General features: G+C 43.2%; 1 protein-coding gene across 2 annotated transcripts; it reads left to right on the top strand.

Moving 5' to 3' along the window:
* The first annotated feature begins 1614 nt into the window (after window positions 1–1614).
* On the top strand, window positions 1615–27716 carry zdhhc5a (zDHHC palmitoyltransferase 5a). Of its 2 annotated transcripts, none has more exons than XM_080453293.1 (11): window positions 1615–1799; window positions 10159–10280; window positions 11685–11833; window positions 12578–12750; window positions 13280–13382; window positions 15999–16090; window positions 16407–16533; window positions 17056–17164; window positions 17720–17829; window positions 21488–22671; window positions 23580–27716. In XM_080453293.1, the coding sequence occupies exons 1-11, from the start codon at window positions 1630–1632 to the stop codon at window positions 23821–23823; spliced, it is 2583 nt and encodes an 860-aa protein (XP_080309419.1). In that variant the 5' UTR covers window positions 1615–1629; the 3' UTR covers window positions 23824–27716. The 2 variants fall into 2 exon arrangements, with proteins under 2 accessions (XP_080309419.1, XP_080309418.1); XM_080453292.1 differs by having other exon boundaries at window positions 11676–11833.
* Window positions 27717–27770: the final 54 nt, after the last annotated feature.

Genomic DNA, 27770 nt, shown 5'->3' with positions numbered 1-27770 from the left:
CCGCTGACGCATAGGAAACGGGCTCCATAAAAAGTCTAGTGTACTGGTTAGCCACCGTAAAGTGGAAACATGCACCGTTTTGGCCCTTGAAACCCCAGAGGAATCATTACCCGAAAGCCCTGGTCTATGAATTGTCTTTTGTTTTCTCTCAACAGGAAGTCACAGAGGAAGGAAGGCACAAAGTCACAATATTGTCCCTAAGGCGTCCCCCTCCCCTCCGGTCACTCTCTGTCCCATGCATTAGTCTCGCTTTGGCTTTCCTTCCCCCTCTGGTCATCGCAGATGTCTGCGTTCTGTCTACCTTCCATGGAAACGGGTTCTGGACTCTCCTGTTAATTTCTACCTCTCTCTGTCAGCCCGTTATGCCCAGTCAGCTGTATGGTTCAGTCATTCAAACCAAAAAGCCAGTCAGTTAACCGACCTCCCCATCGCCTCATAGCCTAATGTTCTAGACAACAGAGAGAAAGAACACTTGTTTGAATCAGAATGTATGTGAATCAGTCAGTTTGTTGACTCCTACGTCTTTTTTCATTCGTTTGACTCGTCAGCACAGCTTGAGGTGATATTATTCACTCCATTAACTCATAACTTTCTTCATGTATATCTATACAAGGAAGCAAGGCCTAGTATCCTATGTTATCATCATAACACAGGGTCCAAATATTGGTTATCGTATTGCTGTATTCATTCATTGAGTATAGGAGTCATATCAGTTTTTTTCATTGCACTATGTTCTTGTAGTGAAGTAGGGATACCTCATGCTCACCAAAACACTCGAACAAAAAAAAATAAGTATATATTTTTTGTACCCCAGCCATTAAAGAATTTTTAAGTTCCTCAAAACTCGCTTAAGTTTGACGATTTAGACATTCTCCCCCCGTGTACCGCTAGGAGCTCTGTCGCTTAATTGCTTGCCTCCATTTTAATTCCTTCCTTCAGACATTTCCACCTGCCAGTCCTTTTTTTTTTATTGAGGTGAAAGCAAACACTTTGCAGGGCAGCTGCACGCCAAGCCTCTCGTCCTACACACGGGGCAACGCAATAGAGCACATCGAGGAGTCAAGTGGACATTAGGCCTGAAAACGTCTTGTGTGTCAGTTCATCCCACTAGCTACGATGCAGAGAAGGTCGCCTGCGTGTCTCAGGAGGACATTCGAGTGAGTGGTCTCCTCCCCGGCCCCTCTAACCTCTCCTCACTCTTCCTGTCTTGTCCTCTCGCGCTCTTTCTCTCCGCCTCCATTCTTCTTAATCTCTCTCGCTCTCTTAATCTTTTTGTTTTTCTTTCTTTTTCATTTTTTTGCTAATCCCCTGATCGACCCACCCGTGTGCAGCTTGCCCCCACCAAGAAAATCTAATAAATCCCCCCCCCCCAAACAAAAATTAAATACAAGGGACCACACTCCAATATACAGCACTTTGTGTCTTACCGCCACATGCACTCGCATAGCTGCTACCCCCACTCTGACGAGTCCTAACGGACCCCCCCCCATCCCACACGCACATTTTCCCAAATGCACAAATATCCTGTTTGTGTCTATTCCAGTTCCCTTCAAAGAGTTAGCTTAACACCCCCCCACACACACATACACACACCCATACACACACACACACACACACACACTGTAAACGATGCCGGTTAGCGGCCTCAGTAAGAGTGGCGTAGCCGGGGCCTCTTCCTCTTCGCCACTCCCCCACACGGTGGCTCCTCCCAGCAGACCCCTGCGGCCCTCGCGCTACGTCCCTGCGTCGGCCGCCACCTTCTTCCTGGTCGGATCCACCACGCTCTTCTTCTGCTTCACGTGAGTAGCGCGGGAGAAACGCACACACACACACACACACACACACACAGACACACACACACACACATATCTCTTAATGATAAAACAACCATTGTGTCTTGTGAGGGCCAGGAAAATGGTCCTCGCAATGTCTATTTCTCACATTCTGCTATACTTGTGGGGACGTCTGGCCCTCACAAGTATAGTAATACATTACACGCACGCACGCGCACACACACACACACACACACACACACACACACACACACACACACACACACACACACACACACACACACACACACACACACACACACACACACACACACACACACACACACACACACACACACACACACACACTCTCTCTCAAATGCAGAAAGGCAAAAACAAGGTCTTTTTCGAGGAGCATTTAGCCAGAGAAGAAGCGTCATTCACCTTCAGCTTCACCAGGACATGACTGCATTGCAATCACAGAACGATGACCTATTTCAGTGATTCACAACCCAGTGAGGATATTGCAAGTGGGCCCCCAAATAATTGTCAAAACGTTAAGAATGTATTGATAATATAACATTAATATTAGAAAACATTAAAGGTAGGATAAGTGCCATTTTGTTGGTTAAAATAAGTGTTAAATAGCTCTATATTGTGATAGTAATCATTGCTATAGAGCGTGCCAACGCGTCGTCACCACCGGGGGTCGCGGCATAGTAGCGCAGACATGTTTGTTTTTGGGCAATGTTAAGTCAACCTGGTTTATACCCCTCAAAGATGTCCGCTGCTACCAAAAGACACTTGTTGACGCCCCCTTCAGGATTTTTGGCACGCTCTATAGAGTGTTTGTTAAGGAGCCGGGTCAGTTTGACCAAAAAATATCACTCACTCACCCTACTTTTTAATGCTAATGTATGGTATCTTTTCTTTAAAATCTTGAACAATTCGTTTCAATTGTGATACTGAAACTTAAACTAGGAACTAGGAATTAGTATGCTAGTATAAGTATGCTATGTTGTTGGTTCCACTGATCCAAGCCAGAATACAATTGATTTATTGATCATTAAAATAGACATGCGACGAAAATGCACGCGCACCCACCCACCCATCTGACCATTCGGCTACTGTGTTAAGTAGTCAGATGGGTGATCCAGAAAACCGCTGCCCTATCACGCACGCACGCACGCACGCACGCACGCACGCACGCACGCTTGCACTTGCTGCGTTTGTGACAGTGCCGACTCAACAGTGGGACACAGTTATCACAAGGGGTGTCACCGATGTCGATACTGGCATCGGGTGTCATGTCGACACCGGCCTGAAAATGCTCCTACTCAGCATCGGTGGTGTCCGTCAATGCAGAGAACAACAGTCCAGGCTAACGTTTATCATACTTAATGTTTTGTTGAATGCACGTTGCTTGCCCATCCTGTCACTTGTCACTGTACAAACTATCTGTGAAGAGCTGTGTTTCCAAGTCATCTGGAAAAACTCACCTCTTCAGACTCCACCGTAGCCCCGTAGCAATTGACCTAGTTATGACGGCCATGTATGGATTTGTTCTCATGTTTTTGTTAACACATTGCGTGCCAATCGCGTAGTTCTACGCGAACCTAAATGATTGCGCAGCGTGCCAGTCGCGTAGTTCTACGCGAAGTGGTCTTTTTTTTTTTTTACCCTCGCAGTGACACATTTCATTGTAGGCCTCTCTCGCAGTGACACATTTCATTGTAGGCCTCTCTCGCAGTGACACATTTCATTGTTCTGTAGCACACCGGAAACGGAAATGAATGTCAATCGAAGATTTTCGTTCCCATCCGCCGCCGCTCTAAAGCTTCCGCTAATCCGCCATTATCTCCGGTGTTGTTTTTCTCCGCGCTGAACGCTGTTTAATAGAAACTGCGACTACTGCAAAATGGACGAAGAGCCAAAGTATAAAATAATGGTCATAGCTAAAAATCTAAAAATGACACAGTATGCGTTCCCGGATTGAATGGGTTAACTTAGGCTTGTTTACCTTGACCACGGTGTTAACATTTAGATAGCAGGTTATTTGGACAGATGCTAGGTTTGTTGTTTACCTGATATCCAATACTTTCAATGTTCATAATATTATATGAACAAAATAACAATATTATTATTATTTTGATGGTATGTTGTTTAGACTGATGCTAGTTTCTTGGTACTCGTGATCCTAGTTTACTGAGGCACCACACTTTCTCTCTGCATTTGATGTATGCGTTTAACTTGCTCATTGACAAATAATTCCCATAACCTGGAAGGTTTGTTTAAATCCCATAATCAGGAGGGCAGTGTTCGCCTTGCTTTTTTTGGTTAGGTGGCCATCAAACAGCTGCTGTAAAACTGGCGAAAATAGCCGATCTACAAGCTCTCATTGGGTCACGCTTGTAAATCGGCTATTTTCCGTAATTCCTTTTTTAATATCGGAGCATTTGAAGAGGTCAAACTAGCAATTATGTTTAGAAGCATTTTCCATAAAACCTTAATGGTCTCGGATAGTTCATACTCCTTTTCACACTGTTTCACAAATCGCATAATAGGACTTGGCCGCACAGTTTTTGTTCAGATGTGAGATTCCATTTTGCGTCTCAGTGTCTGTAAGGCTAACGATTGACTTGACGTTAGGAAAGGTTTGTTCTGATTCAAGGGAAACCCTGCACAGCATGTTTTAAGCTAAAAGGCTAAAGAGTGTTGCACACATTACATTTGTACCACACGAACCCTAGCATCCCTATTCTGGACATGTCAGAATAGACGAACATTTCGCAAAGATATAGGCATGCATTCAGCGAAAATAGGCAAACTTTGGGTGAAAATAACCGCAAGACGCGTTGTAAGCTTGTAGATCAGCTCTTTGACGTACAACAAAGTTCAGTTAATAGGGTTTAGGTGGTTAAAACTGCAAAAAAATAAATAAGCTATGTTATGTAAAGTACTCTGCATGAAGAAGGTTGTATTGGTGCACACCTAATTGTCACCATTACTTTGACTGTGTGGGTGTTTAGCAGAGAGAGAGAGAGAGATCAAAGCCAAGGCAGTGAGAGCACCGGCGTGCGATTCATCTCTGTCGGTGTGTGAACATGTCTGTTTGTAAAAGAGAATAGTTTCGCTAGCATAGCTGTGTGCACTACATCTGCATGTGAGAATACATGCCTGGCATTGACACTTGATACCGTCTTCACTCTCTAAATCTCTTTGCCAAAAATAACAGGCTCACGACGCGTTGTGTGCTTGTAGATCGGCTATTTTGGGCAAATATTCCACCCCAGAAGACAATGGATGCTGGGGTTCAAGTGATTAACAAAAGTGGCATTTTAAGAGTTTAAGCATATTTTGATTATCGCGATAATATCGTGAATCGCAATTATTTTGGTCACAATAATGGTGACACGAAATATTCATATCGTCCCATCCCTAGTGTGTGTGTGTGTGTGTCAACGTTGTGTATGGGCCTGCGACGACGGTGCAATTCATGCACGTGTTAGAAAGTGAAATAAATGTAAGAGTGTGTGTGTGTGGTCAGCATGTTGAGCCCGTCAGGCCTGCGCCTCAGATTAGAGAACACAAGAAAATAGGTCAACATCTGTCACCCCCTCATTCTCTCTCTCTCTCTCCCTCCCTCCTTGTGTCTGTTACTCATCCTAATTGTCCTCCTTAGCCCATCTCCCTCTAACACGGCGGTCCAGGGCGCACGTGAAAATCGCAAAAGCGTTCGGCTGCCGTGTTAAGTGGTCAGATGGGTGGGCCGCGTGCATTTTTCAGAGCATGTTTATTTTAATCATCAATCAATCAATCAATCGATTGTGTTCCCTAGTATTACTCTTTAAGGTTTTCATCTGTATCACAATGAAAAGTCATTTTTCAAGGTTTTAAAGAAAAAATACCATGATTTCTTTCTTTTATTTTCTACATTAACATTATATTATCATTAATATCTTTGTGTTTTGCCAATGATTGGGGGGCCCACTTGCGGTATCCTCACGGCCCACCAGTGGGCCCCCGGCCCACGGCTTGAGAACCACCGCTCCAACTGACCTTATTCTCCAGTCTCTAGCGACTCTGTTGGCCTCTCTTTCTAGTCCTTCTCTCTCTCTCTAGTCCTTGGTGTCTCTCTCTCTCTCACCTGGCCTTCTGGGGAGAAAATGAAGTGTTAACCCATTAAGACCCGGGAAGGCATCTGTCATTTTAGATTTTAACCGTTTTAGCCATGATCTTATACTTTTGGCTATTTTTGAAAAATCGTTAAAATGTATATATATCTGTGAATATATTTTTGAAAAATCGTTAAAATGTATATATATATATCTGTGAATATAATATATAGGCCTATATATATATTTTTTTTAAAGCCAACATTTTTAACTCAAATCTTTGCTTCTGGGGATTCTACAAATGTCTTCTAAATCCTAACATTATAATATTTTTATGTTGCTATAGGCCTATATCAGTGGTTTTCAAACCTTTTTCATGTCAAGGACCCCCAAAATGATATGTATATGGCTGCCGACCCCTTGAAAATATTTTGCGGATCCAGGGACCCCCCCCCCCCCCAGAAGCAAAGATTTGAGTTACAAATGTGATTCAAAGATTTGCACACATTTTCACGTTTAAAAAATAAATAAATAGCAGATATACAAGCTCATAGTACGAGTGCTGCGCTATGAGCTTGTATATCTGCTATTTTTGAATAGCCAAAGAAAACTTAAAATGACAGATGCTTTCCCGGTCTTAAAGGGATAGTTCAACCAAAAAAATAAAATGTGATGACCAGCGGACCGGTAGGCAGCGGTTCCGGTAGGAGACACAAAGGAGACTCTGCTGGTCATCAAATTATTGGCTCAGGAATGCGACAAAAACAAAAAAATATTCATGAATTCAAGTCTCCATGGGGTGACTAATCGATAGAAGAAAAGTCATTTTGGGGGTGAACTATCCCTTTAATGGATTAATGGCTCATTACAATTCCCAACCTTGCCAGCTGGCATCCTGTGACACACAGCCATGCAGGCACACTGGAACACTCTGCTTTTGGGAGGGGTGCAGTAAACACACATCTGAAGGTTGATTTTTCTTTGTTTTTAAAATGAGATTTGAATAAAAGATGTAACCACTTAAGCCCTCTTTTATTTTGTTAGGGTTGTTTTGTTAGGGTCTCCAAAATAGGGATGCCAGTTTGAAAGTGGTTAATGCTTCTATAGCTTTAGAACAGTGGTTCTCAACCCTTTCAGGCCGTGACCCCCCCAAAATAATCGTATTTGAACTTGGGACCCCCCACCCTGATAAGCACTTGGAATGTAGGAGTTGAGGGATTACATTTTCGGTTCCACTGATAAACATTGTGAAAATAGCAGCTCTACAAGCTCACAACGCCTCTTTGTGAGCCTCTTTCTTATATTATTTGACCATTTGGCCAATATTTGACCAGTTTCTATAGTATAGTTTGAGTACTTTTGATGCAGTAATGGTCTCTTTCTTTTAGAGGTATTAAAAAGGTCTTAAAAGTCCTTAAATTGTCACTTCACTGTCATCTGGGGACCCCCCAAAAATCATGTCCCGTTGAGAACCACTGCTATAGTAAATTAAATGTAAACCACTACATAATTAGGCCTGAATATAATATCTTCAAATGAATATGCCTGCGTCTGTCACACAGCAGCTGAGTCTACATTGACAATCTTTCTTTCTTTTTTCTCCTTCTTTACAATCTTTACAACATAATTGCTACCAGCTGATTAAATTGACAACGTAATCCATCCTGTGTTGAGGGTGCGTTCACTAGCTGCTCTTATTAGAATGCGCTGTTATGTGAGGCCAGTTATTGAGGCCCATTTTCTCCCAATTTAGTCATCGCCAAGCAAGTGTGTGTGTGTGTGTGTGTGTGTGTGTGTGTGTGTGTGTGTGTGTGTCAGTGTTGTTGACTTTCATGGCGTTGTTGTCGGGCAGAAACCTTGTATCTCCATATTTCAACGTTTGATGTTATGTTGTAAATTAATGCCCTTTTGTTGTAAATTAACAAAGAGCGTCGCACAAAAGTTGTGAAAATAGCAGATCTACAAGCTCACAACACCTCGCGTCACGAGGCGTTGTGATCTTGTAGATCTGCTATTTCACTATTTTAAATCGTTTATTTTAAAGAATAATAAAAACGGAACGGCTTTGGACTTACAAGGTTTTCACCTGACGGCAACGATGGGCTGGTTTTGAAGCTCAGAGACGGAGTTTCTATTTGGAACGAGGAGCTGTGTAGTAGCAGGGTAGCTTATCTGTACTGTACTGTAGCTAAGTGGGGGTGTGTGCGGTTGTAATGAGCTGGAAAACACCACTCATATCGTCTTACATGTGCTTGAACCACGTGCAGATTTCACACATGAGATTTACTGCATGAACACCTGGGCCCCCATTTATCAACGTTGCATATGAACAGATTTTCACAATCATTTCAAAGCAAAGTATGGTATTCATGATGATTTTGTGCTTTATTGGAATACAAGAACGCTCGCCCCAAAACACACTCGGCCCAGGTCAAATCCGGCGACCTTCGGAAGGGTCGCCACCAGGTATTCCTAAACGTAACCTCAGTAAAACTATGCCTAAACCTAACCTTATTCCTAAACTTAACCTTAGTAATACTATGGCTAAACCTAACCGTATTCCTAAACTTAACCTCAGTGAAACTATGCCTAAACCTAACCTTATTCCGAAACGTAACCTCAGTAAAACTATGCCTAAACCTAAACTTATTCCTAAACTTAACCTCAGTAAAACTATGCCTAAACCTAAACTTATTCCTAAACTTAACCTCAGTGAAACTATGCCTAAACCTAACCTTATTCCTAAACGTAACCTTAGTAATACTAGGCTAAACCTAACCTTATTCCTTAATTTAACCTCAGTAAAACTATGCTTAAACCTAACCTTATTCCTAAACGTAACCTTAGTAATACTATGGCTAAACCTAACCTTATTCCTAATTTTAACCTCAGTAAAACTATGCCTAAACCTAACCTTATTCCTAAACGTAACCTCAGTAAAACTATGCCTAAACCTAACCTTATTCCTAAACGTAACCTCAGTAAAACTATGCCTAAACCTAACCTTATTCCTAAACGTAACCTTAGTAAAACTATGCCTAAACCTAACCTTATTCTTAAACGTAACCTTAGTAAAACTATGCCTAAACCTAACCTTATTCCTAAACTTAACCTCAGTAAAACTATGCCGTGACCATGCTCACAAACACCACCCTGTGGTAGAAAAGGAGAACTTTCAATACAATACGCACCATGTTAGTCAAGAGACACTGCTATAATCTTTTGGTTTTCTTGTTAACTACAACATTGATTTAGATCAGTAGAACCTCGTTGGTCTGAACCCTACGAGAAGGGAGGTGATTTGGGAAAGTGTTGTTGGATGACTGAAACATACTGTTGTAGGTCATTGTGCAGAACATATACATTTAAGAGACAATATGTTTTAGAGAGGAGGAATCTGAAAGAAGGAGGGGACCAAGTATAGAGCCCTGGGGGACACCAGTCAATGAAGTATATAGGGTTTAAGTAAAGGGAAGTTTTGATACCATCAGTTATTATTTGGGGGTGTTTCTTTATGTAAATGAGATTAACTGTATGAGTACAGCGGTTTGTGGGTGGGATTTACAAAGGCAGATTACTTGTGTGTGCACATGACCTGCCAAGGCCAATGCATGTTAAATCACGATTTATCCCCAGATAAATCAGAATTCCTAATACACAGTGTTCCTAATACACAGTGCCCTTCCTGGATTCCTTCAAGAATAGTCAGTGTTGATGGGCCTGAATGGTCAGCATAAAAGCATCAACCTCTTTACAGTTGATGCTGCACCTCAAGTTAAAACATATGTAACGTGGACAACAATTGACTGACCCATAAGCTGCTTGCACACAGGAGGCGAAGATATTTTACGTGTCACTTCACTCACGAAGTGAACGTCACCCGATTTGGGATATTTCAACTTGAGCGAAGACGAGGAAGAGGCGAATTTCACGCATTTGAGCTGCCCGGCTCACCTCATTCACGCCACTCGATGCAGCGTTGCATCAATTCACGTCTTTGCGTTGACTTTGTATGTAATCGGGCTGCACAAAAAAAGAATAATCTTTGCCTCCTGTGTGAACGCACCTCTACAGGATGTCAGGGGTTGTTGCCGGGACAACAGAGGGCAGACATGAAAGGGGCAGACACAAAGAAAACTTCCTCCATAATCATTTCAGGTGCATTTCAGGAACACTTAGCCCATTGAGCTCTAGAAACGCTCCTGATTGTCAGGCATTGTTCAGTCTCTCAACCCGCCTGCCCTCTCATTCACCCCTCCTGTCTCCCTCAGGTGCCCGTGGCTTTCAGAACGTTTCTCGGTGGCCGTGCCGATCTACAATGGAGTTATCTTCCTGTTCGTTTTGGCCAACTTCTCTATGGCCACGTTCATGGACCCGGGTATCTTCCCCAGAGGTGTGTGTGTGTGTGTGTGTGTGTGCGTCTTGTCTGTCTTCATACTTGTAATATTATATGTGTATGTGTATAGATTTTGCAGATTTGATTGACTGAATCATGTTAACACATTGGGTGCCAAAACCGTATATATACGGTTTTGCGCATACTAACGTTGAGTGCCAAAACCGTATATATCCTTTTTTTTTTTTTTTTTTTTTTTTTTCCTTCACAGCAACAGGAAATATCACTCCTACAAGATTTAGACTCCAATCCACCTCCTGGTTAACTTATGACTTCAAAAACCTTTATCTCGGCTCCTGTGCACTTTTTTTTTTTACAATGTTAATTTAACTATTTTCAACTGGCTGCAACTATGGAATGGATTTCCGAATGTTTTAAATGTTTTCCCCCCGATTGTACGAGACCTGTATGTGTGTAATGAGGGGATCACCGTGAGGACGGTGATCACTGAAAATATTTTGTGACTACTTGAAAAAGGTTCAAAATGTTTAAAAAGTCCTGGCACTCAAAGTATAATATTTTAATAAACCTCTGGCACCCAATGTGTTAAAGAGGATTATCCACAAATCCACATTGGCACATAAGCCAACATAAATGTATGCATCTGGGACAGGGGTTCTCTTATGTCAAATTAATCCAGTTTCTGTGAGTAATGCTTTCATTTATATATTTTTTAAAAGATGCCATTAAATCAAAATCGATGTTTTCATCGAGTATTTGTCTTGGGTTGACGGGCACCTATTACACCAGTACAGTATTATGTCAAAGAATGTCAAAACATTGATAGTTGTCTCAATGTCTCAATGTACTGTAGATAGTCATATCCTGCATAGTCTCTATGAACGTCTGGGGAAATCAAAATTCAGTATGGGCGAGAAAAGTGGCGAGAACGCCCACTGACAAACCTATGCCCACAGATCAGATCACCGTCCCAATATGAAACAGTGCCCTATAGTCTTTGGATTGGTTCTGCAGTGCACCGCAGTTATTTTTGAAACTCCTAAATGTTCCACCCAGTTTTAGATCTCTGATCATCTGGCTACGTGAGACTACCTGTACGTGAGCTAATACAATCCAATTCAAGTCAATTAGATACATTATTATTACAGCAGTGCTAGCAACCGTCCTCCAAGGCTGGGGAACTTTGGTGTATTGAAACCATGTTTGTTAAGTTCCACCTCAATATTCTGTTTCATGAGGAAAGACCACGTGACATTTGACTTGAAGGTTAATCCCATTGTATTCAAGATCAGCGATGTTGGAACTAGGTGGTCAGACAGCCTAACTGTGTGAGGCCACAGCTAGAAGCAAAGACCTTTTTTTTGTCAGTTTTCACATAGGGAAAATATGTGATGATGACTGATATGTGTGTGTGTGTGTGTGTGTGCATAGCGGAGGAAGATGAGGACAAGGAGGATGACTTCCGCGCTCCGCTCTACAAGACGGTGGAGATCAGAGGGATCCAGGTCAGGATGAAGTGGTGCTCCACCTGCCGCTTCTACCGGCCGCCACGCTGCTCCCACTGCTCTGTCTGTGACAACTGTGTGGAGGTACACACACACACACACACACACACACACACACACACACACACACACACACACACACACACACACACACACGTGCGCGTACTCTTACACTTATACGTAGATACCCAAATACGCTTCTTATATCTATACTTCCTTGTCACTGGCTGAAAATAGCAGATCTACAGGCTCACAATGCGTCATGTTGCGATGGAGTAAATATTTTACATGAGGTTTATTCCCTCCCATGTGACATTTCTCTACACCTCAGCCATTGGATGAACTATCTTGAAAGAACAATAGAAATAATAACGATCTGAATCTTATCCTAATCTTCAGATTCTTGCAAACTCATTATGCCTGTCTTGTTCACGTGAAATTGATAAAATGTTTATTTTATAGTTAAATGTTGTATTTGTATGTTTATAAAATAATGATTTATCATAATAATAAAGTTAGTATTTTATTTGATTGTGAAATAATCATTTTAATAACATTATAGTTTTATTTACATCTGTCAGCTCACGGCGGCCATTGTGCATGTTGCTTATGTTTTCACTGGGGAAGGTTATTTTTCCGCTAAACAGATGCTTGGAGGCAGGCGGCATGTTACAACGGTGCAAACTGCATGAGTGCTGCCTTGTAGACGGGACTCTGGGAAATAAGGAACCCTGTAACACAGCGTGGTTGATGTGGAGCGGAGTATGATATCTAGTAGTTGAATGTTGTCCATAGCACTCTTTAATTGTCCCGTCTGCTGTGTCCTAGGACTTTGACCATCACTGTCCGTGGGTGAACAACTGCATCGGCAGGAGGAATTACCGCTACTTCTTCCTCTTCCTGCTGTCGCTGACGGCACACATCATGGCCGTGTTTGGCTTCGGCCTGCTCTTCATCCTCTACCACCGACAGAACATTGACCGCCTCCACGCTATCGTCACGTATCCTTGTTGTGGGGAAATCTTTGACATTTTCCACCTTATATGGACGGCAATTTGAAAAGTGGTTAATCACGACTCGAGGCAGCCTCTGTCCCCCGTTTTCAGCAACAAGTGGATGAAAACAATTGACACTTTAGGGCCTAGAAATATCACTCACAAATAATGTATCCATGACAGGACAAAATGTTTTGGGTCAGGATCAGTAGCAGAACCTTTCAGTATATGGGTGCAAGGCAAGCTACTAAAATCATACCCAACGATGATATATTTTAAGTGAAATAGGTCAATCTCACAGGGATAGTAAAAGATCTTAACTAATATGCAATAGGAAAATAACACTAAAAACAGCAACAACAGTTGCAAGTAGCTAAATGTATTGAACTTATAACTAAATTAAATGAGCAAGTTCTAAATATTGTACTAATTCATAAGTCTACACTTTTTCTACATTTCTTCTTTGCAAATGTGTCGGCAGGCTTTACTTGTAGATCAATATTATAGTAATGTTCTTTAACAGCGATCCTCTCAGCCTGGCGGTGATGTGTGTAGCAGGTCTGTTCTTCATCCCTGTGGCTGGTCTTACTGGCTTCCATATCGTACTGGTGGCCAGAGGCAGAACCACCAATGAACAGGTACAGTAAGCTACAATACTGAGTCTGTGTTTGTCAACACGTGAGGGAGGCATAACTGTGGATGCCCCTTCTGCTGGCACAACGTATGAATTTGGGCTTTGAAGTGCTGTCGTGTTGCAACAAAGCATGCAGCAAACAATTGCAATTAAATGCAATTTAATTATGAAAGGAATGGCGCAGGGGTGAAGTACCTGCCCACCACCACGGACTCTAGGTATTCGAATCCACTGCAGTGCATCTGGCTTGAACAAGTGCGTCAGGATACAAATTTTAGTGTGTACATCTGTAGTATGCAGAGGCACAATAGTGAGAGAAAGTGGAAAATGGAAGAATGTATTTACCGGTTGTTTAATGATAACCCTTTTACTTTGTGTGAACCTGCAGATCATTTAAAGTCTTAAAGCAGCACTATGTAGCTTTTTAACAACTATATAGCATATGTCCCACAAAATTATAAAGTTACACGTTTAAGCAATAACAATCACCCTTCCATAATGTATAGACTCAGGTTGGTCGGTGCTAGGTGCTTGACTGTATTACTATGTATAGGGGAGACAATGAGTTTCATCCTGGCGTTTGCCCAGGCACCGTGGAAGAACTGCCAGTCAAAGCGAAGACTGGCCAACTCTTGGGTAATGAAGTCAAAGACGTTGGCTGCCATGTTATTTGTGTCCACAGTGACCACTGATAACCCATACTACATAGTGCTGCTTTAAACCAAACTAGAAAATACTGTTCCTGGGGGCACGGTGGCGCAGTCGGTAGCGCTGTCAAAAATGTAGAATAAAAAAAAAGAAAATACTGTTCCTGAAGAAATAATGTGGGCTTGCTATGTTGGTAGCCAGTATGCAGTAGTTAGAATGTTGGTAGTGTTAAGTATTATTACTGTGTTGATAGTGTTGAAGTATTAGTGTTAAAAGTGTTCATAGTGTTAAAGTATTAGTTGTGTTAAGAGCGTTGATAGTGTTAGTAGTGTTAGAAGAACGGGGGGAATAATAATAAATAGTGAAGATAACAGTAGTGTTACAATTAAATCAAAAACAAGTGTTCTCAAATAGAAAGCAATACTTATTTGCTTTTATGCTGTTTTATTCTGAACATAAGCAGGGTACAGTGGCAGCACAGTCAGAAATGTGTGGGAAGGAAATAATTGTCTTAACAACTAAATTGCTGGCTAAAATCCTGCGTGTGTCTTCTCAATGAATATGAACAGTAATGGGGGAGTAATCACGCTTATTTTTCTGTCCTCTCGAGTCTACTTCTAAAACGATATCAAAAAGTGGAAGGCGTCCTTTTTGAAGGACAAGGTCTTTGAAGTGCTTGGATTTGAGGGCACATGCCCTTTTGATTACTGTGCGCTTGAAAATATCTCAAATTTGATTCAGACTAGATAACTCTGCCTCCTGGTCAGTTTGCTCAGAAGTCTCTAAAGGAGCTGTGAGATTGGCAGTATGAAATATACTAGCATTTTAATCTGTGCCTATTCCCACAGGACGCCAAAATGAAAAATACCAGTAGATCACTGGCTTTACATGCGAACGGGAAAGGGGATTAATATGTTGTAATTAGAGTTGTAATCATTGTTTTGGGTCCCTGTGCGGCTGATTGATTTAGGGATTGATTATAGTAGACAATTTAAATATACAGCTCTGCTCTGAAAGCCAAAACAGCACCATCATTCAAAACAAAACAAAAACGTCAGGATAACATAATAAAGCCCAAAGGCTAATGCATTTCCAATGTGGTCCGTTAGGGAACGGGCAGGACAGCAGATCTAATAATCACCTCTGCCTACGTACACAGCCACTGAGTGTATTAAATTGTGGTTCTGTACATCATCAATAAATACATCAATCCTACACTAAAACAATACAACAGACGTGGCATCCTTCTATAATTGACCTATAAGGCTTTTTTTAAGCACCAGCTTCAAACCTCCCAAACAACAGATTGTCTCAAGATTTTCTTGCAACCTGCTCCACAGTATTGCTTCTGCCTCGGTTACTCTTCCGTGGAGTGGCCCTTAAGTGGAATATCTGTGAACATCCCTCATGTGGTTATAGTATTTCATTAGGTATTTAGGGACAGCAGCATGCCATGAACAATGTTACTGTCTGTTCAGTGTACAACTCAATCTCAGAGACTTGATCGTCTACTATCAACCGCCCAATGCAAAGTTGAGTTCTCATGGGGAAATTCTGAATAATCCTTATTGATGTATTTCTAAGAAGCTTAGAGCCTACTTCCAAGGTACTTTGTGATACCATTGCACCATGAACAACCAGTAGGCCACAGGCGTAATCAGAGTGAGGCTGAATTACAGCTCCTATCTGAAACTGGCAAAAAAATAAACCTGTTCTTTGATTAATCTTGGTGAGTACTTTTTGAGCCTGTCTGCTCTCTACAGCTTGTACAGAATGTTCGGTGACACTGCTGCACAATTCTCCTAGCACAAGTCTATGAAAAATGCTGTAACAAATTGAGTTTATGTTAATGTAATTTTGGTGTCTGCGTGAGCCCCTCAAGAAATAAGATTGTAACTCTCTCTTTATTTCTACTCTCTCTCTCCTCTCTCTCTCTCTCTCTCTCTCTCTCTCTCTCTCTCTCTGTGCTCAGGTGACAGGGAAGTTCAGAGGAGGTGTCAATCCCTTCACCAACGGTTGTTGGAAGAATGTCTCCCATGTCCTGTGCAGCTCACAAGCACCCAGGTATACTAGTCTGTTTTACACCCACTCTCTCTATCTAGACATCTTCTCTCTTATTATTATTATTTATACTTTTCTCCAATAAACCAAACGGTCCCCTTCATGTTGTCCCCTATCGTTGATGCATTGTCCCCTTTTGGGCCCAATTAACAACATATTATATTGTGAAGCTATTTTTACTACGTATTTTGTCCTTGTTCTCTACTCTTACCTGTATCTTTGTTTCATCCTTGCTGCGGTTCTGCCATGACAACTGAATTTCCCTTGGGATCAATAAAAGGTCTGTCTGTCTGCTAATCTGCCTGTCTGTCTTCTCCAGGTATCTAGGCAGGAAGAAGGCTGCTAAGAGCGTGTGCGTGCAGCCACCTTTTCTACGGCCCCAACTCACAGAGGCCCAGCTGGCTGCTAAGATCCTGGACAACGGTATCCAGGGAGAGCTGCACAGGGTGAGCCTTCAGCTGGAAACGCTGGGATTCTCTTTCTGCTGAATCAACAACCATAGACATAGCTGATTCACCAAAAAGCAACAAGGCCTGTGGTAGTGCTGGGCGTTATGGACAAAATCAAATCATTATATTTTTGGCCAAATACCTCGATATATCGTATTGTGACGATATAATTATTTATGTATTTTTTTTCAAAAATGTTCCAACGATAGTGAAAATAGCCGATACAAAAGCTCAAACCGCGTCACGACGTGATGGGTTGGAAGCTTGTAAATTGGCTATTTTCACATTCTTTGATTAAAAAAAAAAAGTCTTATTAAGTAAGGCTTAAGTAATGAACACTCACAACATATCACACAATCTAAAATCCTAGACCATATCATATCACGATATTATCGATTTACAGTAAAATGTATATATTGTCCAGCCCTACCCTGTGGTTATTTTGTCAGTACTTAGAGTCACTTTTCCATGCCAGAGTGTTAACGTGATCGTCTCTCTCTCTTTCCCCTTCCTTTGCAGTCCAAGTCCAGTCTGGAGATGATGGAGAGTCAGTCATGTGACGCAGAGCCTCCTCCTCCTCCTAAGCCAGAGCTGCGCTACCCTGGACTGTCCAGAGGCAACACAGAGGGTTAGTTACACTTCAATAGCAATCTGATTAACACAGCTCTTACTCCGTACATTGGTCTACAGTACCAACCCTTTTTATGGTGTGGCTCTGCAGGAGCCTAGCCGTCTATTAGCGGGTCGGTGTGTCTTCATGTCCAGAGCTAATCTCACAAACTGCTGGACTGATCACCACCGAATGTCTTGTGCACACTGCCAGTAGGCCACAGAAGTACCTCCACTATTGCTTTATAAATAATATTGAACTTAATTTTATAATGGTAGTCAATGAGGCTGTGATCAGGCTGAAACCTGGCCCAAATATGGTCACAACTGACGTCATAAATGACTGATGTCAGAGGCTGGTCACATGAAATCCAAGATCCACATTGGAGCCACGCCTTTCCCATGTGGATCCCGGATCTACATAACTTAACCACTTTAAAACCCTGTTTTATTTGGGCATGTCTTTTATAGGCAAAAATGTTTAAACAGGGCTTAAGTTGTCAAGTAGACACAATTTCCATTGTTCTTTTCATGTTATATTCTCTGTCTCTTCCTCCCCTGTGCTGTCTTACAGAGAGCAGTCTGCTGAACAAAGCCCCGCCAACCCCCACAATGTACAAGTACAGACCCACCTACAGTCCTGGCAAGAACCACACGGCGCTCACGCATGCCTATGCCAACCAGGTAGCCATGTAGACACACACACACACACACACACGCACACGCACACGCACACACGCGCATCCACACGCGCACACAGGATGGACAGTTTTACACCCATGTCCGTTATTGTGAAGGTTCCATATTTTGGGCATATTGATGTGTAGAAAAGGGAAACAATGATCAAAAATAGCCGATCTACAAACACTTTTTTTTTATTTTATATGCGACTATACCAAGTTAGGCAGGTGTAGTCAAAATCGCATTGAACTACCGGTAATGCTGAGGCCAGTGTCCTCATGGTGGTTTTATCTAGGAATTTGGCTCTCCTAGCTAAGAACTTAGTCCTTGCAGGGATCTTGCCAATGACTGAGAGAGCCATCGCTGATCTAATATGCAGCCTAGATAAGTAAGTGAAGTTTTCTCCTGGAGTTGAACTCTGTTACATCCGACTGAAAAGTTGGACAACTCCCTTAAATTGTGCCTTGAAGCAAAAACGCTACATTCAGATTTACCCAAATGCAGGGATAACTTGTTATCACTTAACTATCTGTTGACTTTTATAAACTTGTTTTCTCTCTGATTCTAGGCACTCAAACGTAGCATACAAACGTTCTCAAATCACTTGTTTTGATGTATCTGTAAACTGTGTATGAGTGAAGGTCCTTACACAGTGGGGTGCATTTATTTAGTTAAAAAGCTGTGCTGACATGGGAACATCCACTCAGAACGTGATTTTTGACCTGGCCATAAAGCGACATAATTATATTCCGACCGGCACACCAAATTAATAGTTAGATATGAAATATTCATGATGCATGCATTTTTGGATTGTTTATCCGTGACACTCCCGGTGTATAAGGACCTTGAGAGAGCACGCCATGTCCTTGCATGTGAGATGTTTGCCCATGACTCAGCTCGTTTCATTTGATTTGTCATTACAAACTGATGGCTAACACATCTTCTGTTTCTGTTCTGTTGTTTTGATTTCCTGTCGTCTGTCTTGATTTGGTTTCTCAGTGGCTTTCTGTCGATCAGTATCAGTAAGTGCATGTTCTGAAAGCTTCTAGTCCTGTCTGTCAACCTTTCCTTTTTTTGTGCACAGTAAAATCCTGGGTGTGAATTTTACTCTGAGAGTGTACAAATGGAACCATTAACACTCAGGATTAGTATAGTATAGACTAGTATAGTATGAACCCAGGTAGGAAACTTTGGAATGCATTTTGAATACTTTGAAAATGCAAGAGTAGCACTTGATTTGTCTTAACTTGCCCAAACATTTGTGATATTTTTTAATTGTTTACATTTAAAATATTTTGAATCATTTACTCATCCCTAGTTGCCTGCAAATGCCTGAAGAAATGGCTTCTTTTTTTTTTAACTTTCTTTCATGCCTTCATGAGGACAAATCCCAACTAAAGACGAGATCTGTTTCAGATACAATAGAGTTGACCAGAGATCATTCGTAACATCATGAATGTCACTTTTGTCCATAGCAAAGTTTCATACTACTCGTGCTGTATAATCCAAGACTTAGTACGTCTCACTAAAATATTGCTGAATAAACCATTTCTGGCATGCAGAAAACATTTTTCTTTGCACATTGCAGGCAGCATAGTACGGTAGTTGATACAGAAATGATCATTAGGAGTATTATTATTTTAATTGCTAGTAAAGATGTGACTGTTATAAACATATTTTACAAAAGAAAAAGGGGGTGGGTATGACTGTAATCATAATTATTTTTATTTGAATAATTTAATGAACATTACATCTTACAATTTGTGATGCTTGGATCAAATCCCTGTAATCTGGCAACTAAGATGAATCAAGCACACCTCAAATTCAAACATTCAAACTGTATTCAGATAACCACTTAGTGTACAAAATATTAGCCTGTCCTCTTAGTATTTAATTGCATTTCTGTTCACAGAATTAATGTTACTATATAGAAATAAATGCAACTTAGCCAGTTACAAATGGCACCATCTCCATGGTGCTAATGTTTTATACACTCTTTGTAGCCTGTGATTTGTTTAGCTTCCCAGGTCTTAGCATCTGTTGTCCCACCCTGTGTCAGTCACACTTTCTCCTTTAGTTTTTTAACCACTTTCATCCTGGCGTCCCTATTTTGGGCATGCAATTATAGATGAACATTTTCACAAGGTTTCACAAACTTTCAAAACTTAGAATAGCAAAAATAGCAGATCTACAAGCACTGCCTTGTGAGCTTGTTCTTTACGTTCATCACGGGACACCCTTTTATGACAAAGAAATTATACAATAGTGCTTAAGTGGTTAACAAACCTCCAGTGCCCTCTTCTCCTTGTGTTCACATTTAGCTAGGAGTCACTCCTTTGTGATTTGCCCTGTCATGTCTGTCTGTTTTTTTTTTATTTATTTTATCAATTTTGAACATGCAGTATGTGAAGACTGTGCCTCACTGAGGTACATGGTACCGTAGATGGTGTTAAGATGTACTCCTACAGCTTTTGCCTTGGCTGTTGAAGAAAGTGTCACTGTAGCTGAAAATGAATCCTCTTGGCTTTTTTCTTTTGTCTTTTCTTGCAGTTTATTTGAGGTTTTGAATGTTAGTCTGTAAGCAAAACTAGATTACCTGTTTATTTAATAAAATGTTATTACATTCTTGCAGGTAATGATAAATGAAATGCTCTGAGACTGCTCCAGGGCCCTCAACCAGCCTATCAAAAAAATATACATACCTGATGTCACTAACTAATCAGGACAGCTCTGCAAGGCGAGAGAGGGGGGAGAGAGAAAGATAGAAGCGAGTGTTGTGACCAACACAGGTTTTCTTGTTGAGTACCATGTCCGACTCCAAAAAAACATTAATCCTATCACTTTAGAGTTTGGTTCTGAGTGACAGGAGGAATGGGTGAACATTTTAAAGAGGCAATGCCACAGTCTTGGTTCTGTATGTGTCAGCGCAAGTGCCACATAGATGATAACAATTCCAAAACACTAAATGACACAGCTTAGATAATGACATCACAGTATCAGCAGACTTGTGGCAACATGTAAATGTGCCTGTAATGTAAACATTGTGGCTTAGATTTCATATTTCTGCCTTTGCTGCTTTGATAGAACATTTGGTTACTGTCCCTGGCACAGTATGCCACACCTCAGGTTCTCATTTTTTTTGTAGCGGCCACACAACTAGCGTGACTGTCACGTTCAAGCGTGAACTGAGAGCTGGCCGCAGCTTTTTACGGATGACATGCTTGTTAAATGTTGCATAACAGCAGTCCATCTCTCCACTCTCCTCTTGTTACATCTATACACACTTAATGGTGATGGGCATTTCTCTCCGGATGGTGGAGGTTGTGCAAACTTGATACATTCTCACTTAAAAACAAACAAACCAACAAAAAATCTGTTTTAACTGACATACAGTTAAACAGGTAAATGGAGACAAGTGGCGTTTCCTGACTGAACTTTATTAAACATTAAGTGAAGTCAGCAGATGCTTTGTCAGTATTTCACCACTAGAGGGCGTTCATGTGTAAGAATATGGTGTCATAACAGGTTGATGCTATTATGCCAGCTGTTTTGTCATTATGGAAGAACACACGCTTCACTTTTAACCTAAATTTCCCTCTCTCTGCTTTCTCTTTGCCTTTCCACTCCCTACTCACTATTTTCTCTCTCTTTCTCTCTCTAGTTGAGTCGGGGGGAGAGTGTGGGCAGTGCCAGGGAGTCCTCCTCCTCCTCTCTCATCCAGGCGGGCCAGCAGCCGGGCTTCCGCTCGCAGCCCAGCCTGGACGGCCGAGACCCTCTCTCCGAGAGAGGAGGAGGAGGAGCCGTGGACAGGAGGGAGGGAGGAGGAGGGGGAGGAGGAGGAGGAGTAGGCATTCCCGGCTACTCCCTGGGCGGGCGGTCCTACCCCTCCTTCTCCGACCCGGCCGTCCTGTCGGGGGGAGGGGCCTCGCGCTCGTCCAGCTCCGCCCACACGGCGGCGGGGGGCCCCGCCTCCGAGGCCACCTCGGCCAGCTACAAGAGCCTGGCCAATCAGACGCCGTCCCACCGCCCGTCGCGCAACAGCCTGTCGTACGACAGCCTGCTGGCGGGCGGAGGCGGAGGCGGCGACTTCGACCCGTCGGCGGCGGCGGCGGCGGCGGCCATGGAGCTCTCCCCGCCCCCCGGGAGGCCGCGCACGCCGGCGGGCTACAGCTCGCCCTTCCTGTCGGCCCAGCAGCGCGAGGCCGACGCCCTCCTGTCCTCGTCGTCCTCGCAGTCTCCGCACCACCACCACCACCACCACCACCACCACCACCGCACCGCCGGCCACCTCCCGCACCACCCGCCCTACCTCCACCGCTCCGCCTCCTCCACCGCCTCCTCCTCCTCCTCGCCCCCGCCTCCCCCGCCTCCCCCCGAGCGGGAGAGGCTGCTCAGCGAGCCGCACGCCGCCGCCCCGCCCTCCTCCTCCTCGTCCGCCACGGCGCCCGGCCACCACCACCACCACCACTCCTCGTCCTCCTCCTCCTCCCACCATAACCACCACCACCACCACTCCACCGCCTCCTCTGCCACCTCCTCCTCCCGCCCCCCCCGCTTCTCGGCGCCGCACGCCCCCCACCACTACCCCTACCGCACGCGCTCCACCGACACCCCGCTGCCGCTGCCGCCGCCTTCCTCCTCCTCCTCCACCAACACCACCCACCCGCCCCGCGCGCCCCACGCCCCGCCCCTGGGCAAGTCGCTGTCGTACTCGAGCGCGGCGGCCGCCGAGATGCAGTACCGGCTGGTCCGCAAGGCCTCGGCCTCGGCCAGCGCCAACGCCGCGGGGGCAGGAGGAGGAGGAGGAGGAGGAGGAGGGATGGGCGGAGGGATACAAGCGCCGAAGTGAGTATAAGACGCCCCGCCGGTTGCGGGGGACGATCGGCTACTTTTTTTCTCTCTCCTGCCCGCCACTAAGCCCCGCCCCCCACCCCTCCTGCCTGCCTGTCTGACAACCTGAACTACCTAAAATGACTGCTGCTCCTCCTCCACTTCTTCTTCTTCTTCCCTTCTTTTCTTCATCCTCTTCTCCTGCCAGGTAGCCTGTGAGTTCTTCCTTTTTTTTCCTCTCTTTGCTTGTGTTTCGCTCATTCGTGGTGTTTAGTCCTCCGTCTCGTCACCGCCCCTCCCCCACTGTGCTGTGTGTGTTTTCGGTCCTGGTACATCCTGGTATGTTCGTGTCGTTTGTCTTTTGCGTTGTTTCCTCTCCGCTCCTGTGGTCGCAGAATAGGCTCTGTGCATAACTGTAGGTTTCCAGAAGGTGGCATTACCTATTTCAGTGTCCCATAGCTTTCGTTTGATGGGCTCAGCAGCAGATTTGAAACAGAAGCACATTATGACACCTTCATATGTGCTTCCAGTTCAAATCTGCTGCTGAGCCAATCACCTTCTGGAAACCCGGGACCACACTTATACACAGAGCCTATTCAGGCCCAGTAGAGGTCTCAACACCAGTTATATCAAATGCATTTACCTTGTTTGTTTTGTCAAGAACATCTCATTAACCACTTGAACCTCAGCATGCCTGTTCTGGGGGGGGGAAATAGTAGATCTACAAGCTCTGTGGGCTATTTTTGATGTAGATGAGAAAAAAGCGGTTCAAGGACAGTACTGTACAGTTGTAACTCAAGTCCTTTTATTTTTTTACTAAGAAGAGGGTTGAAGTGATTAAAGATATGAACTAAATACTTGCTCTAAACCCGGTACTGATGCTGCTGTCATCTATCTCCTCTGCCTCCCTCTCTCTCCATCAGGGATGAGCCCATCCAGATGAAACCTCTGAGTCGCCCCAACGGCGGCCAGGCCCTCTCTTCTTCTTCCGCTCCCTGCTCCGCCCCTTCCTCGCCCTCCCACCCAGTCGGCTTGTCCACGCGTCCCGGGGGAGCAGCCTATCCCAGTGCCGGCGGGTCCGCGCCGAGCCCCGCCCACAAGCCGCAAGGAGGCGGAGTGAAGAAGGTGACGGGAGTCGGGGGAACCACGTATGAGATTTCAGTCTGACCTCGGACAGACGGGACGTCCCAAAGAAAATGACAGGAATTGAACCGGACTGAAAGATACCTCCTGTTTTTTGTGACATTCGGAGCGAAAGAAGGGGACGTTTTGGGCGTTCTTTTTGGGTCTTTTTGTATGTTCATACTGCAGACCAGTGTCCCAGAGGCAGAGAAAGACAGGGAATAGCGAACGAGTGGAGCTACTTTTTTTTTGTATTTTCATTTTTTAAAACTTTCTGGAGCTAATTTGAACTAAACCCCGATACAAACTGTAATGTTGCCGGTAACGGCTGACGTGGACTAGGACCGAGTTGAAGCCTGGACCGGGCTGCTAAGTGGACGGCACCGTGAAACCCATTTCATTCCACGTTGAGAGACCGGTCTCAGTTCAGCCATATAACGCTGCAATCCCATCCCACCTGGGACCGGACTCGCATCGAACGGGACCAATTCTGGCTGCACAGTCAGAGTACATGAACACTAGCGCGTCTATTCTAGGCATGTCATAATAATAAGTGAAAATAGCCAATCTGCTATTTTAGGCAAAGAGATTTGGTGTAGAGAGGGGGGTATTATAGACCCCTGGGGGGTATATAGGGTTGCCTGGGTGTCCAGACCTGATGTAGCTAAAGGGATTTTTAAAAGGATTAGGGTTTTATTCTGTGTGGGGCCTCAGGGTGTGGCTCTTAACACCACGAAAGGGGCATGTTCCCCTCCGGTGTCAGCCATAGTGAAAATACTTGTGCTCTATCGGCCCTTTCTAAAAGCCTCCACCAAAACAGAGAATCGTCAAATTTTCATTTTGCCTAGACGGGGGACGGGGGACGGGGGCCTAGAAGAAACCTTATTTAACCAATTAAAAGTGTTGTTCTGTGGTGCATGCATGGGGCCTAAATGAAAACCCAGGCATTATCCCTCTTTCTTCCTCTCACACACTTTGCCTTCACTCTTATCCTTCTGGGGACCTCCATCACACTTTCCTTCCTTCTGGGGACGCTCAAGTATTTCCTGTACAATCAAGGAACTACACCGCAAAGAAACAAAACCCTGGCAGTTTGGTAACCGAGCAACCACAGTGCTTTTCTGTCACCCCCCCTCCCCCCCAAACACACACACACACACACACACCTCCCAGCCAACCATGCACCACGAGAGACGAGACTCTTAACGTTCTGGTGATTGCAGGAGGGAGCTGTGTTTGTGAACCTATTGATCGTGGAGGAGCTTATTGCCTTTTCATCAGGAGGGAAGAAAAAGGTGATGCTGGGAAAAAAAAGAAAAGAACCGCTGAATCCCCTTGTTTCATTCAATTGATTTATTCCTAGGTGTGTATATGATTCCGTGTTTGTACAGAATTATGTGATTTAAATGTGGATTTCCTGAAGGAAAAAAAACAAAACAAAAACAAAAGCAGTGGCATTTGTAATAGACTCATGCAGCATGCACTAGTACTACTAGCCACTAATGGGCCACTGGGATTGGCTGTGGACCATGCTGTCGGCTGTCTTTCGACCAATCGGAGATAAGGATGCTAAAGTGAACAAGGAAACGGTGTTTAATATTTGTTGTTGGGGTCTTTAAGACGGGGCAGCCTTTTCTAGGAGAAAAAAAAACTAACAAAAAAACCTTAGAGCAATTGCCTTGGAAATCAAAGAAATTTGTTGTCTTTTTTTATTTCATTAATTTAATTTGAAATTGTTTTATATGAATTTATATAAAAAAAGAAAATAGCTGTTGATAAATGAAGAGTTTTTTACTATTGCTCCAAGGGATCGGTGGTGTTTAAATTCAGGATCGTAACGAAACATACCTGCGCCCCCACTCGCTCATTTGTGGTTGACGGAGGCTGCAGCCTAGTCCCGAAATAATTATGTTCGGCCAATGAGAACTAGTGATGAAAATGCAATGTCCTTTGTTTGAGCGAAGCATATCGTAGCTGTTGGGTAGAAACCTTGTACAGTATGTTCATAATTGTTACTTTTCAGGAAATGGAAAAATGAACCTGTGTTCCGATGGATCCTATGTAGTTATTTATTTGGTCACCAGCTCGTTAATACTTTTCATTGGTTATAAAACAGACACACTTAACAACTTTCAACCTTGCGTTCCTCTTTTAGATTTGTAGATTGGCTGTTTCCCCTACTTTGGCGTGCCACTGTCATATGACAAAAGTACAAAATATAAGTAGGCTACAAGGTTTCTGCCCGACAGCGTCATGCATTTGAAATAAAAGGTTGAAAAACGTATGAGATGTTATGAGATGATGTTATACATCAGGTCTTCCTTTACCTTTCAAACCTATGTTTTGTTTACTACTTCAGTGCTGGGAATGGACTAATGTGGTCGTCTAAGCCAGGGGGGTAATCAAACTATTAGTGAGGTACTTAGGCCATTTCCTCAAACTTTTTCAAGTCAAGGACCCCAAAAATGTTATGTATTTGGCCACGGACCCCTATCTGAAAATACTTTGTGCCAGGGACCCCCAGAATAGAAGATTTGTGTTTCCAAACACTTTCAAGATTTTTCGAAACTGTTAAAAAATAGCAGGTGTACAAGCTCACAGACCACTGTCCTAGGGAAGCTGATATGAAAGTGTTTTGGTTTAAATTAAATTAAAATGACTAAACATTTAATGAGAAATAGATTCATAATGGTGATAATGGTGAATTTCAAGTGAATTGAATTATAATTGAATTAAACTACTCATTTGGCTGGGGACCCCACTTTGAAAACCGCTGATCCAAGCAAACAAAAGATGCCGTGTAAAATGTGTCATCATGAATCAATAACTTTGACAGGCTTATGCTTAATATTTACTCCGTCCTATGACGGTTTCCAGCTCTGAAAATAACCAATCTGCAAGCTCACAACCTGTCGCAATGCGTTGTGAGCTTGTAGATCAGCTATTTTAGCCTTTAGCAGACATGAGCAAAAGGGTGACATTACAAATCATGCACACTTGGGTGTCCCATCATTTGCCCTTTTAAAGGACACAAGCACCAACATTCCTACTTGAAAACCAGAAGGAGCACTTTATTTGGCTTATTTAGCAAATTGTGTGTCCAGTGGCTGTTTTAATTACATGGTATAAATTAAGCACACCACAAGGAAATATAATTTTTAATTTAAAAAACTTGACATCATAAATGTTACCCTAAACATCTTTGAAAGGAGCGAGACTTTTGCACAGTATGAATGATGCGTCGGAGAAGTCAGACTCCCATACACAGTCTTCAAATGCAAAATAAGTTTCATGGGAAACAACATTTTCCGGAGACCTTCACCAGGCACAATAGACTGTTGGCTCACACACTTTTCAAATGCTTCTGCCGTACAGACAATGCAAAGAGAAACTACAGCGGATATCCGCCTCCCCCCACTTCGATTTTGTCTTTGCAGTCGCATACATTTGTCCTACTATACATCAAATTAGTTGAAAAATAAAATAAATCAGTTTGGCATTCCCTGGACTGCCAAGTCAATCGATACACAACATGCAAATACAACTTTCCATTGGCTAAATCTACCAGATTACAGAACAAGAAACTCTCTTTTTGTCCATGTTTCATTTCAAAATGTTTAATTTTAATTTTACGTTGGTATATTTAAAGACAAAGTTACAGGACACTAGCCTACTCTTGATGGACAGTGAGTGACAGGGATGGATGGTGGAGATTTTAGGCAGCGGTCCAGCGTATTTGACATGCAACACGACATTGTCGATACGTTTGATTAAGACAAAGTGTTAAATTTATGTTTTCCATTGAAGAAACAAGAGGTGTACTGTATAGCTTCATTCGCGTACAAGTATGTGTGTGTATGTGTGTGTGTGTGTGTGTATGCGTGCGGGCGTGTTTAAGTATGTGTTTGAGGATTGATAATAAACTCAATGAAACAGGTCAGATGTCTTTTGTCAACTCTTTTGAGATAAGAACATCACCATACCACATGAAT

Source organism: Gymnoscopelus braueri (assembly GCF_963280865.1).
Source record: "Gymnoscopelus braueri genome assembly, chromosome: 2".
Classification (NCBI taxonomy): domain Eukaryota; kingdom Metazoa; phylum Chordata; class Actinopteri; order Myctophiformes; family Myctophidae; genus Gymnoscopelus; species Gymnoscopelus braueri.
Note: the sequence above shows the minus strand (reverse complement) of the source record. Positions and strands in the feature narration are given on the sequence as shown.

Bases quoted from the DNA above. Each gene is read 5' to 3' on its own strand.
- zdhhc5a (XM_080453292.1), top strand. From the start codon at position 1,630: ATGCCGGTTAGCGGCCTCAGTAAGAGTGGCGTAGCCGGGGCCTCTTCC. The intron at 13,383-15,998 runs GTACAGTAAGCT...CTCTGTGCTCAG, and splicing joins GCAGAACCACCAATGAACAG to GTGACAGGGAAGTTCAGAGG. The intron at 17,165-17,719 runs GTTAGTTACACT...GCTGTCTTACAG, and splicing joins GTCCAGAGGCAACACAGAGG to AGAGCAGTCTGCTGAACAAA.